The sequence below is a fragment of the Thermochaetoides thermophila genome, assembly GCF_000221225.1.
Source record: "Thermochaetoides thermophila DSM 1495 unplaced genomic scaffold scf7180000011821, whole genome shotgun sequence".
Taxonomy (NCBI): Eukaryota; Fungi; Ascomycota; class Sordariomycetes; order Sordariales; family Chaetomiaceae; genus Thermochaetoides; species Thermochaetoides thermophila.
In genome coordinates, this window is record NW_006383037.1 from 752,931 (window position 1) to 763,750 (window position 10,820).

At 52.1% G+C, this 10,820-nt stretch overlaps 5 protein-coding genes across 5 annotated transcripts; 3 read left to right on the plus strand and 2 right to left on the minus strand.

The window, feature by feature from the left end:
* Positions 1–466: 466 nt before the first annotated feature.
* CTHT_0061160 (uncharacterized protein) lies at positions 467–2,578 on the minus strand (the record flags this gene model as incomplete). Its single annotated transcript, XM_006696369.1, has 4 exons — positions 467–674; positions 731–2,364; positions 2,426–2,437; positions 2,501–2,578. 4 exons carry the CDS (start codon positions 2,576–2,578, stop codon positions 467–469), a joined length of 1,932 nt encoding a protein of 643 aa, XP_006696432.1.
* Positions 2,579–3,380: 802 nt separating this feature from the next.
* CTHT_0061170 (uncharacterized protein) lies at positions 3,381–4,078 on the plus strand (the record flags this gene model as incomplete). The annotated part of the gene is made up of 2 exons (XM_006696370.1): positions 3,381–3,722; positions 3,788–4,078. The coding sequence occupies 2 exons, from the start codon at positions 3,381–3,383 to the stop codon at positions 4,076–4,078; spliced, it is 633 nt and encodes a 210-aa protein (XP_006696433.1).
* A 561-nt stretch (positions 4,079–4,639) lies between these two features.
* On the plus strand, positions 4,640–6,546 carry CTHT_0061180 (uncharacterized protein; the record flags this gene model as incomplete). Its single annotated transcript, XM_006696371.1, has 4 exons — positions 4,640–5,285; positions 5,339–5,406; positions 5,466–5,523; positions 5,582–6,546. The coding sequence occupies 4 exons, from the start codon at positions 4,640–4,642 to the stop codon at positions 6,544–6,546; spliced, it is 1,737 nt and encodes a 578-aa protein (XP_006696434.1).
* A 1,036-nt stretch (positions 6,547–7,582) lies between these two features.
* On the plus strand, positions 7,583–9,003 carry CTHT_0061190 (endo-1,3(4)-beta-glucanase-like protein; the record flags this gene model as incomplete). The annotated part of the gene is made up of 6 exons (XM_006696372.1): positions 7,583–7,607; positions 7,855–7,908; positions 7,964–7,983; positions 8,067–8,185; positions 8,327–8,844; positions 8,903–9,003. 6 exons carry the CDS (start codon positions 7,583–7,585, stop codon positions 9,001–9,003), a joined length of 837 nt encoding a protein of 278 aa, XP_006696435.1.
* Positions 9,004–9,392: 389 nt separating this feature from the next.
* Positions 9,393–10,139, minus strand: CTHT_0061200 (mitochondrial import inner membrane translocase subunit tim22-like protein; the record flags this gene model as incomplete). Its single annotated transcript, XM_006696373.1, has 3 exons — positions 9,393–9,770; positions 9,834–9,929; positions 10,005–10,139. The coding sequence occupies 3 exons, from the start codon at positions 10,137–10,139 to the stop codon at positions 9,393–9,395; spliced, it is 609 nt and encodes a 202-aa protein (XP_006696436.1).
* Between the last annotated feature and the right edge of the window lie 681 nt (positions 10,140–10,820).

The following is a 10,820-nucleotide window of genomic DNA, read 5'->3' on the forward strand; positions in this document are numbered from 1 at the left end:
GAGACGAAAGGCCGGTTGCCCCGGGAACTCAGGAAAGATTGTGTTGACACGTCTCCCAAAAGATCGAATGCAGCCTCCGTAGAACTGTCAACAATTAAGAGGTGAGTCAAAACAACAAATACTAAACGATGTTGATACGAGAGACAGATGTGCTACTACAAGTTAGAACATCCAACCCGTATCGAGGCGGAGTGAAGTCAGAGAAGGTTGAGGGAGATGACTTGTAGGAAAACCAGTAGGGCAAAGCAGCAGCCTTCTTCTCAGCTCGCTTCAGGGAAGCAAAACGGGAAAAACGAGCCGCTCAACATGACTTCTCTGCGCATGGCTCGGATTATGTTCTTTCACTACTTCTCTCCAATGTATCAAAGGTTTGAGGTCTTCCCAGAGCAAGAAGACTATTACTTTGTGGTATATCAATTATAATAAATGAGACGTAATCCCTGCAGGCCTACCAGATATCTTGAATTCATACCCCAATCTTGTTCCTCAAATTTCCTAGAAGGCCGCTGATCCCGTTACTTCCCGATCCCGAAGCGGGTGGCGGGGACAGGATGACGGTGTTCCATACTTCCTTTCCATCTACATACAACCTGTACTTAAGGCTACTTTGGTGGCCGCTCTCTAGGTTTTCGATTGTAACTGCACCAAACTTTGAGTTTCCTTTATGAATGTACCTGCACCCGTGTTAGCCGTTGTTAACAATTTGGGATTACGGAGTGGATAAACCTACTTTATCATCACATCCTCAGCATCACTCTGCCAATATGAAGGGACAGGTGAGTAGAATTGGCTGAGCGGACTGACAGAAAACTCCCATACAGCCGCACTTTCATGAGAACTTTTCTTCGCCTCATCTGGGTCCTTCACCCCTTCGACAGGATGGGTCTCGTCCGAGAAAGGAGGAGGGAATTTCGTAGCCGCAAACTCGTGCCGGTCACCACTCAGCACAACGACACCAACACCTTGGGTTCTGCCCACCTCCCACATGGTCTTCAAGATCGTTTGTCTTTCGTGTAGAAAGCCGGCCCACGTATCGAGAGAATCGACGTGCCAATTTTTGGTAAAAGGGACCGAGGACGCCACAATCTTCCACTTAACCCCCTTAGGTTCCGAGCGACGAAGCCATGCAAGCAGTGCCTGCAGTTGCTCCTTGCCCAACATCGTTTTGTCCGGATGATCAGCAGGAAGTAGATGGTTCGCTGAGCGGAAAGAGCGGGTATCTAGAAGGAAGAAGGTCGCCGGGCCTTGGGTGAAGGTAAAGTAAGTTGGTCTTCCTGCCTTCATGTTGGCTGGTGGGGGGTTGGCGGCGGAATGGTAGTTGTGGAAGGGGTCGACAGCGGTCGCGTAAACGCCAGTTGAGTTGGCAGACCAGTCATTTGCTATCTCATGATCGTCAAGGACATGAATCCAGCTGAGATTTTGTCCCACTGCTGGCCAGTCCGGTGAGGCATAAACCTGACGGTACTTCTGCCGATAGTAGCCTACATCGCGACCCCAGTAGCGCGGCACGTCTGAGTAGATAAAGTCTCCAAGAAAGAGCATGAACTGAGCACCCAGTGTAGGAAGCACTTTGGCCAGATGTCGAAAGCCCGGAATAGCGAGTGGGTGATCAAATGGACTATATGGCAGCCGAGGAACGATACAAGAGGTGGTGACGAAGGTGAAAGGTCCATAGTTGGTGTCATCAGCCTTGCCGACTGGAGAAGGAGTTGTAAATGTACCTGAGTGGTTGTTCGAGGTGCGCCATTCGAAGACCCGCCGCTTGGACCGTGGGAGCGGGATTGGGATGACAGCTGTGTAGTCGGTTTCGTTGGTTGTCCATCTTACACCCCCAACATTGTGCCACAAGGGACTGTCAAAAGGCGGCTGTGGGTCCTTGATTCGAACTTCCACAGTAATGGGCATCTTGTGCTGATCTGGCTCACGGATCAAGAGCCTGGCCTCATTCTCCGACACGTAGCCGACCCTCGCAAAAGAGAGATCGTCAACCGTATGCAAGAACTGGTCCCGGAACAGGCGGTCCGCAACCATAACAACACAGAGCAGGTTCACCAGCAGCGAAGTCGCTGAAAGAGCCAAGCTACGTGGGTTAGGAGCACCACTCAGCAGGGTTTTGAGGGGGTTAAGAGGCCTATCCTCGAAGGAAATAGTCTCTTTGATGGTAACGTCCTTGACTGTGGTCTGCTTGGTGACACTCGGCGCCTGGAATCTCTCCTTCTTGGAGGTCTCTTCCTTAGGAGCTGTGGTCTCTTTCACCACCATGTCGACCTCATCGACCATCTCATACTTTGGCTCTTTGCGGTAGCCCGATATGAAGGAAGGGAGGTAGACCGCAAAGAGGGTGAATATGATAGCAGGAGCAGCCTAGTAACCATCAGCATCTTCATCCGATATCCAGATGTGGATGGGCAGACTTGTCACATACGGGAACAAGAGCCTGTAAAGGTTAGCGTGAAAAATCAAACTTTGTGCGGAAGACAACTTCTGGCAACAGACTCACCCATCGCAGGAAGATGTAAGTCAGAATGCGCAGACCGATTGAGGCTGCTATCGCAGCCTTGGTCTGCGCGAGTGCCATAGTGATGGGCAGGTGTATGGAGCAATGCAGTAGATGGTAGTAACTTCTTCAATCGACACTGAAGTTAGCACTAGGGATACATAGATTAGGTATGATTGATGGGCTTGAATGATGAGGGTGGTGAATGACTCGAGGAGCCCAACAAGACAAGCAAGCATTATATGAGGAGACGGAACAACACAACCTAGATGAGTACTCTGATACCAACCAAAAAAAGGATTCTTATCAAGATAGATTTTCTTTATAGAACCCCGAAGGCAAATTTGAAGTTATTTCATTTTCCACCTGCGTTCTGAGCAGATAACCAAAAGCGGTCCAGCTCGATGCTACTGTGCAGATCGAGACCTGACGCAACAAGGTTGGGCTACTCGAACGTCGACGTTGAAGTTGATACAGCTGGCTGGGGCCTTTCTAGATGCTGATGTCACCGCTCAGAGACTAGTCCCCGCTTCCAAGAAGTTTGCAGCCAGTGAGAGCGCTGCCAGAGTCCGCAGGCCAGTCTGCACAGTGCCGCGCCAAGCCAAACCCCTGTTCGAGTCTTGGCATTATTGAGTAGCCGCGGCGCTGTTGTTCCGCCAAAAAGTGTCGTGTCAACTCCTGGCGTCGATGTCCACTTGCACCTACATCCTAGTCCCTGCACATCGTCGTTGTCGCGTGTGCTAACTCCCTAGCTCCAACAGCATTGTACCGCGCCGTCCAACGCATCGCCAGCCATCAGACTACCAAACGACCGGCAGCAATCGCGGCCGCGACCGTAACCTTATCACCTGTAGACCCGACGTCCGACTTGATCCCAATTCCAATGCAGCTGCCGCTGCTCTCGTGTAGCCTTCTGGCCCTGTTCGCCGCCCAGGCGACTGCCACGGCTCTTACATACAAGCTTGGCGCCAACGAGAAGGCCTGCTTTTACACCCTTACACAGCATAAAGACGAGAAGATCGCTTTTTACTTTGCTGTCCAGTCTGGTGGCTCCTTCGATGTCGACTACGAGGTGACTGGACCCAATGGCCGCTATATCATGAGCGGCGAGAAGGAGCGTCAGGGAGACTTCGTCTTCACCGCGAGGGATGTTGGCGAGTACAAATTCTGCTTCAACAATGGCATGAGCACCTTCGCCGAGAAGTTTGTTGACTTCGAAATTTCGGTATGTCCTGCTTTCAACATTATGTTGGTCTGGTTGATCGGTAGGTTGCTAACTGTATGTGCCAGGTTGAGAACGAGGCTCGTGTGACCCTCCCCTCGAAGCAAGGAGCGTCCCCTGAACAAACTTCAGCCCTAGAGGAGTCACTCTTCAAGATCTCAAGCCAGCTGTCGACCATCACCCGCAACCAAAAGTACTTCCGCACCCGCGAGAACCGGAACTTCAGCACCGTCCGCAGCACAGAAAAGAGAATCATCAACTTCAGCCTTGTCCAAATCGCCTTGATCATCTGCATGGGCGCCCTGCAGGTCTTCATTGTCCGCTTCTTCTTCCAGGGCGCCAGGAAGGGTTACGTATGAAGGGTTTTCAAAATAGTCGACGGGTGCAGGAGTCCAGGGACGACGGGGTACATTACATGTTCACGATACAATTGGGCTGGCCTTGCATGAGTGTATGTATCTGTCTGTATGGATGGCTCATGGATTTAATGGAGTATGGTTCCTGGGTAATCCAATGTCGTCTTGTTCTATTACAAGAGAGCTGCGGGTTTCCTTGCCGGCCGCACGGATTAACGTTGTCTGGTCGTTGTTGTCCATTAGGGGCTGCCAAACCTCTCCAACCAGCGAGCCTTGGGACGCTTGGCTGCGCAGGGCCGTGTCTTTACAGTATGGAAACGGTGACCTCTTGCCCCGGCGTAACTTACGTTGATGCGGTGAAAATTACAGACGCGTTACGAAAGAGCGCTCACAAGCTCCAACTTTTCCTGGACCTGCGGCGCTGCAAGGTAGAGCACATCACCCACCAACGTCAACATCATAGGTCAATCAATCGCGGTGGGGATTGATTGCTTGCCATCTCCTCCTGCTCTTTCTATCTTCAACCATAATTCCTGGAACTATCTCGAAACCTAAACTCCAGCTATGGCGTCAATAGCGGCTGGGCTCGCCGCGGCGCTGCCGAAGCCCAAATACAGCTCTGAACACGAAGAACCGCGCGCGACACAGCGTGGCCCGCGCATCGTCTCTGCCGACCAGATCGATGAAACCCAGATCGTCATTCGTCGTACCGGTCCTCCTCCGTATCCTAATCGCGCCGGCTGGCGGCCGCGCGCCCCCGAAGATTTCGGCGACGGCGGCGCTTTCCCCGAGATTCCGGTCGCCCAGTACCCCTGGGGCAAGAATGATTCCTCGTCCAAATCGAACGCCCTAGTCGTCCAGGTTGATTCTGAAGGCAAGGTCGACTACACTGCCATTGCTCGCCAGGGACATAGCAGCGATCGCATCATCCATGCGTCCTTCAAGGACCTTATCCCACTGCGCCAGCGTGCCGAGGCTGGCCAGATCGATTTGTCACGCCCCAGCAAGGAGGAGGTTGAAGCTACCGCCGAGCGCACCAAGAATGCTCTCGCCGCCCTTGTCAGCGGCGCCCTAGCCGCTCAGAAGCCCAAGAATGTCCAGGTCAACACGAAGCGCGAGGCTACTTTCGTCAAGTACACGCCCTCTGCCCAGATGGGCAACAACACCAAGAAGCAAGAAAGGATTATCAAGATCGTTGAGCGGCAGCGGGGTATGTTTGCTCTATCAACTACGACTATGCACATTTGCTGACTGTTCGTTCAGATCCGATGGAGCCGCCCAAGTTCAAACACAAGAAGATTCCTAGGGGACCACCATCGCCTCCTCCACCGGTACGTCTTTTAACACTTATTTTTTTTTTTTTTTGCCCTCTGACTAACTTCCGTTACAGGTCATGCACTCTCCTCCCAGGAAACTCACTGCTGAAGATCAAGAGGCATGGCGTATCCGTAAGTAAACCTATATTTGAAGAAAAAAATATCATTAGAACTGTGCTGATGAGTATAGCCCCACCTGTATCGATGTGGAAAAACCCCAAGGGTTTCACCATCCCCTTGGACAAGCGTCTGGCTGCCGACGGCCGCCAGCTGCAGGAAGTCCAGATCAACGACAAGTTTGCCCAGTTTTCTGAAGCGCTGTTCATGGCCGACCGTCACGCTCGCGAAGAGGTGCGCCAGCGTGCCATGATGCAGCAGCGTCTTGCCGAGAAGGAGCGCCAGCAGAAAGAAGAGCATCTCCGCCAGCTCGCTCAACAGGCTCGCGCCGAGCGCGCTGCAGCAGCCGCTAGTGGTCGGAGACGCTCCACGCGTTCGCGGTCCGGTTCCTACAGCGGCTCAGAGTCCGGCTCCGAAACCGATGAATCCGAGCGCGAGAGGCGCCGTGCCCGTCGTGAGAAACTCAAGGAGGAGGAGCGCAAGCTTCGGCAGTCCCGTATGGGCGCCGAGCGTCGTGCCCAGGTTCTCGCCCGAGAGATGGATCGCGATATTTCCGAGAAGATTGCTCTCGGTATCGCTAAGCCGACCATGTCCGGCGAGAGCATGTACGACTCGCGTCTGTTCAACCAGTCCTCTGGCTTTGGCGCTACAATCAACGAAGACAACCCCTATGACAAGCCTCTTTTCGCAGCCCAGGAGGCTATCAGCAGTATTTACCGCCCGCGTACCAATGCCGAGTATGAAGATGACGAAGAGGCGGGTGAGAAAGAGATGGAGCGCATCCGGAAAGGCAATCGCTTTGGCGAGGCCCTCGGTAGGGGAACCTTCAAAGGCACCGAGGATGCCCAGCCCAGGGAGGGGCCCGTGCAGTTTGAAAAAGACACAGAGACGGCAGATCCATTTAATGTGGACAAGTTTTTGTCAGAAGTGCAAAAGGGGTCAAATAGTGGTGGTGGAAAGCGAGGGTATGGCCTGCAGGATGAGGACTCGAGGCAGGCAAAGAGGAGCAGGGTTGATGACGACGAAAATGACGACTGAACGCTGCCAAGATAAGGTGTGAATGATGATTCCTTCCCTGGTACTTAAGTCAATACGGCTTCTCCATTAAGTCATTATCTGATCCTTGACCTGTTGACGCATGCATGGGAATGGTAAAGGGACGGGTTTTTGAGCTAATTGGATGTCATCGGATAGAGTGAGACCGAAAGAAATTAAACTAGGAACGGGTGCCCGTTGCCTGCTTCTTTGCTTACCGTCAAGTCCGGCTTCTCTTGCTTCCCTAGGCATTAGTCTCGAACCTATCTACATATCTCTCATCGATCGATATGCCACACGAACAAGCCTCGTTCTACTCTTCTGTAGGTAGAGAGCATTCCATTACGAGTGTTCGAAGAGAAAGCCAAGGTGACAAGTCGCAGCTTGGTGGCATCATCGAGGGCTTTTCAAATGCAACCTCAAAACCTATCTCCCTCCTGCCAACCTCAAGCCTTCGTGTTTGATAGAAAACATCATTCCTCGGCTGCGAGGCCCTTGTGCTCCTTTTCTTGCACTACTACCCAGGAGAGCGGTCCCTGTGGCGCAGCAGCTGGCTAAATTGACAATGTGTTGACCTAGCCTAGTTCCCGGCACACAACGCGTTGCATTTGCACCTACCTTGGTGCCTAATGCAATGCAAAGGTAAAATGGTTTGATTCTGGAGGTCGTGCTTGAGCTGTTGATTGTTTCTCCAGGCTGTTACGAGGATCCTCCTCCAGTTTGTATCCCCTGCATAAAAAAAAATACGAGATTGCGCCACTGCTTTGTTGGATGGAAAGGTGACGGACGGAAGTATGAACGCTTTGGCGTTCATGCTGGGACTAAGTGACCTAGTTGCCGTAGGTTGTGGTATTCACATGACATGGAGAACATATATGCTGGGTGGGATTGAGATATGGCTGGGTGAAAATCATATAAGAACTGCAGACATCCTCACAGGCCTAGAATGGTGTTTTGCAGATCAAGTGCCCTAGCTCCTAGTCACGCGTTCATCTCCTTTTTCAATCTTCGTTTGTATCCCTCCGGCATCTAGCCCCTCATGGGAACTGAAGATACCCGTCAAAGTGTGTTCGATGAAGAGGGGTCTCGGTGGAACCCCAAGAACTGGTCGAAGAAAGGATGGTTGATAGCCATCGCTGTGTTCCTTGTTATAATAGCTGCTATCTTGATTCCAGTACTTGTCTTGGAAGGGTTGCGGAAGAAAAGCAGATATCCGGAGTACTCAAGGCTCAATTATGCCCTAACTGACACCTGTGCGCTGAGCTCAGGACTGGACGCAAGAGAATATTGTGGACTAATTTGTCACGACAGACTCGGGAACATCCTTCTTCGAGAAGTTCAGCTATTTTCATGACTATGATCCAGGTGAATTTGGTCGAATCCCCATGCTTTTAACCAAACATTGCTGACTTGAACCCAGCCGGTGGTTTTGTCCACTATGTCGACCCGGACTATGCCGCAACATATGCATGTGCTCTCTTTTTTCCCAGCCTTCAGTTTCTTTTCTCCTAACTAGCCGATAGAACTTGACCTATGCCACCTCCGATACGGTCATCATCAAAGTCGACACAACAGTCGGCCCAGGCTCCGAGCCAGATGCATCAACCGGCCGTTTCTCTGTACGCCTGGAGTCCAAAAAGCAGTACGGCCCAGGTCTCTTTCTTTTCGATGTCAAGCATACGCCTTACGGCTGCGGCACATGGCCTGCTTTATAGCTCAGCGAGTAAATCATCCCTTGTACTTCCCAAGATGGTACTCTTGCTAAATACGTCCATCCAACAAGCCCCAATAACTGGCCGATGAACGGTGAGATCGATATCCTTGAAACCGCCAACATCCAGGATCCTTCTTCTCCCGACACTAGTGCTATAATGGCACTTCATACCACCGAGGGGTGCACGATGCAGTCCGTCCAGCGCGAGATGACCGGATCAGCGGGCCAAAGCGACTGCCATAATGCGACCAACTACAACACAGGCTGTGTCGTTACTACCAAGGACTACAGCAGCATCGATGGTGGCAATGCGGCAGCAAGAGCTTTTAACGCTGCAGGAGGGAGTGGCATTGTCGCACTAGAATGGAGGGAAGAGGGCATCAGGTTATGGGTGTTCCCTAGGGAGGAGGGTGGCCTTCAGAGAATGATCGGATCATCCATGCCAGACCCGAGTGTCTGGGGACGTCCTATCGCGGACTTTCCGTCGACAAAGTGCGACATTGGAGCACATTTCAGAAACCAGAGTATCATTGTGAACATTGACTTGTGTGGGTATATGACTGAGGCGACATGGGAGAGTTCGGGATGTAAGTGTTCGGCTGAGTTATTGTGTTATCATGCCTGGTTGATACTGACAACACCTAGGCGGCCCCCAGAGTTGTGTCGAATTTGTGGCCAACAACCCATTAGCCTTCCAGAACGCGTACTGGGAGTTTGGAGAGTTCCGAGTATATCAGGCCATTTGATATAATTAAGGTAGTGCTACTTATGAGCAGCAAGGGTGAATCGATGAGACGATAATGCTCACATGAGAATGACCTCGCATGTTGTCCTATTGCCCTTTTTGATGGTAATACAAATTCCAGAGTATTTATAGTGAAGGATCCGAACAAGATCAAGAAGAGATGGTTGGCCCCTCTCTCAGGCAATGACATCTCAGTCGACCTCCTCTATAGATGTGAACCCGTTGTTTCACAGTAACAACATACCCCGCCCCTGAGTCTATGCAAGATATCAATACCCCAAACGCCAGTGCCAATGACCGCCAGCCAACCCCGCAGCATACAGAGATGCACAAGATACTAATACAACCGAAGGATGAGAACAAGAAATGCGCAGCAGAAGGAAGGCCAGTTCAGTCCTCATCCTTTGGCATTCTCATCCAGGCATCAATCGCCGCACTGAACGCCGCGAAGCCTGCGCATCCAACAGCCGCGGCCTGAGGCCCGGCATTGCGTGCCAGAATGGCACCGGTCAGGCAGCCCGCAGCAACGCCGTTACCAAGGTCGTTCTTAGCTCGCAGACCTTCGATGCCGCACTCGATGCCGCTAAAGAGAGCACCGACTGCCCCGAAGTTTTTGGCCGTGCTCCAAGAACGTTGGCCCATGTCCTTGAAGCCAATGGCGAGTTGTTTACGGAGGGGGAGAGAGGAAAGAGAAGTTGGGTTGGTGGAACCAGGAACGCCAGGAACACCGCCAGCACCAGGGGTGTGGAAAGGCGTATCGTAAGCCATCTACCCCATCACGGGTCAGTTAAACTGCCATGAAACGGCTAGACAAAAGGGGATAAAGATTACCGAAGCCATGAACATGCCGAACACACCACCCAGCGCAAAGCCAGCAACTCCGCTCATGACTGTCTTAGCATAGCAGGACTCCATAGCTCTTTGGAGCTACAACACCGCAGGTAGGTTAGCTAACGTCTATAAGAACTCACGAGGCCTTGCACTGGAAGGAAAGGCACACACCATCTTCACATTGGGATCATTGGGATCAAAACCTTGTACTCCCGGCCGCGCGCCCGCCGCTCCGGCAGACGGGATACCCGGGATGCCACTCCCCAAACCACCACCCAGCCCGCTGCCTGTGCCAGGAAAGTTCATGGTCTCGGCAGCCGAGATGTCGCTATGTAAATTGGAGCTTTGCCGTTCGGGTTTGGTAATCCGAGTGTTGCCCAGGGAGCGCAAGTTGCGCAACAGTCCAGTGGAAGAGATGGTTGTCTAGACTGTAGTAGAGGATAGGAGAAACGGAGGAATATAGTCCGTAGGTCGACTGACGGTATGATTGGATATGGCTCGAGCGTCGGAACGCAAAGAACGAAAGCTGCTGAATCAAAGCTAAAGATGCAAAAGAATGTAATCGCTCACACCCTCCGGGAGTTGAGCGCCTTTTTTGGGTTCAACTTTTGGTTCTCGGTGCAGTGAGCCCCGACGGAGTATACTCAATGTTGCCGGGAGAGGGTTGGGATCATGGAGCGCTTTATCTGTGTCACTGGCGTACGCCGCCGCAAGTCAAAAAAGTTCCCGTCTTCTAAATCGGACGAGGCGAGACTGTTTCATTCTGCCTGTCGCCACCGCCTTGGCCGTTGCATGGTGGCACTATCCTTAGCCAATCAGATCAGCCACTAATGTTGGTCCCGGCAAGCCTTACGGATTACATAAGATTGATAAGAACTAACGGCTGTTGAGTTACCCTACAGCGTAGGCGTTCAATACGCAGCGACAACTGTGCAGGGGAACCTAGTACGGGAGACCAACACCTCCTGAAGACCAGAAGCCTGTCGA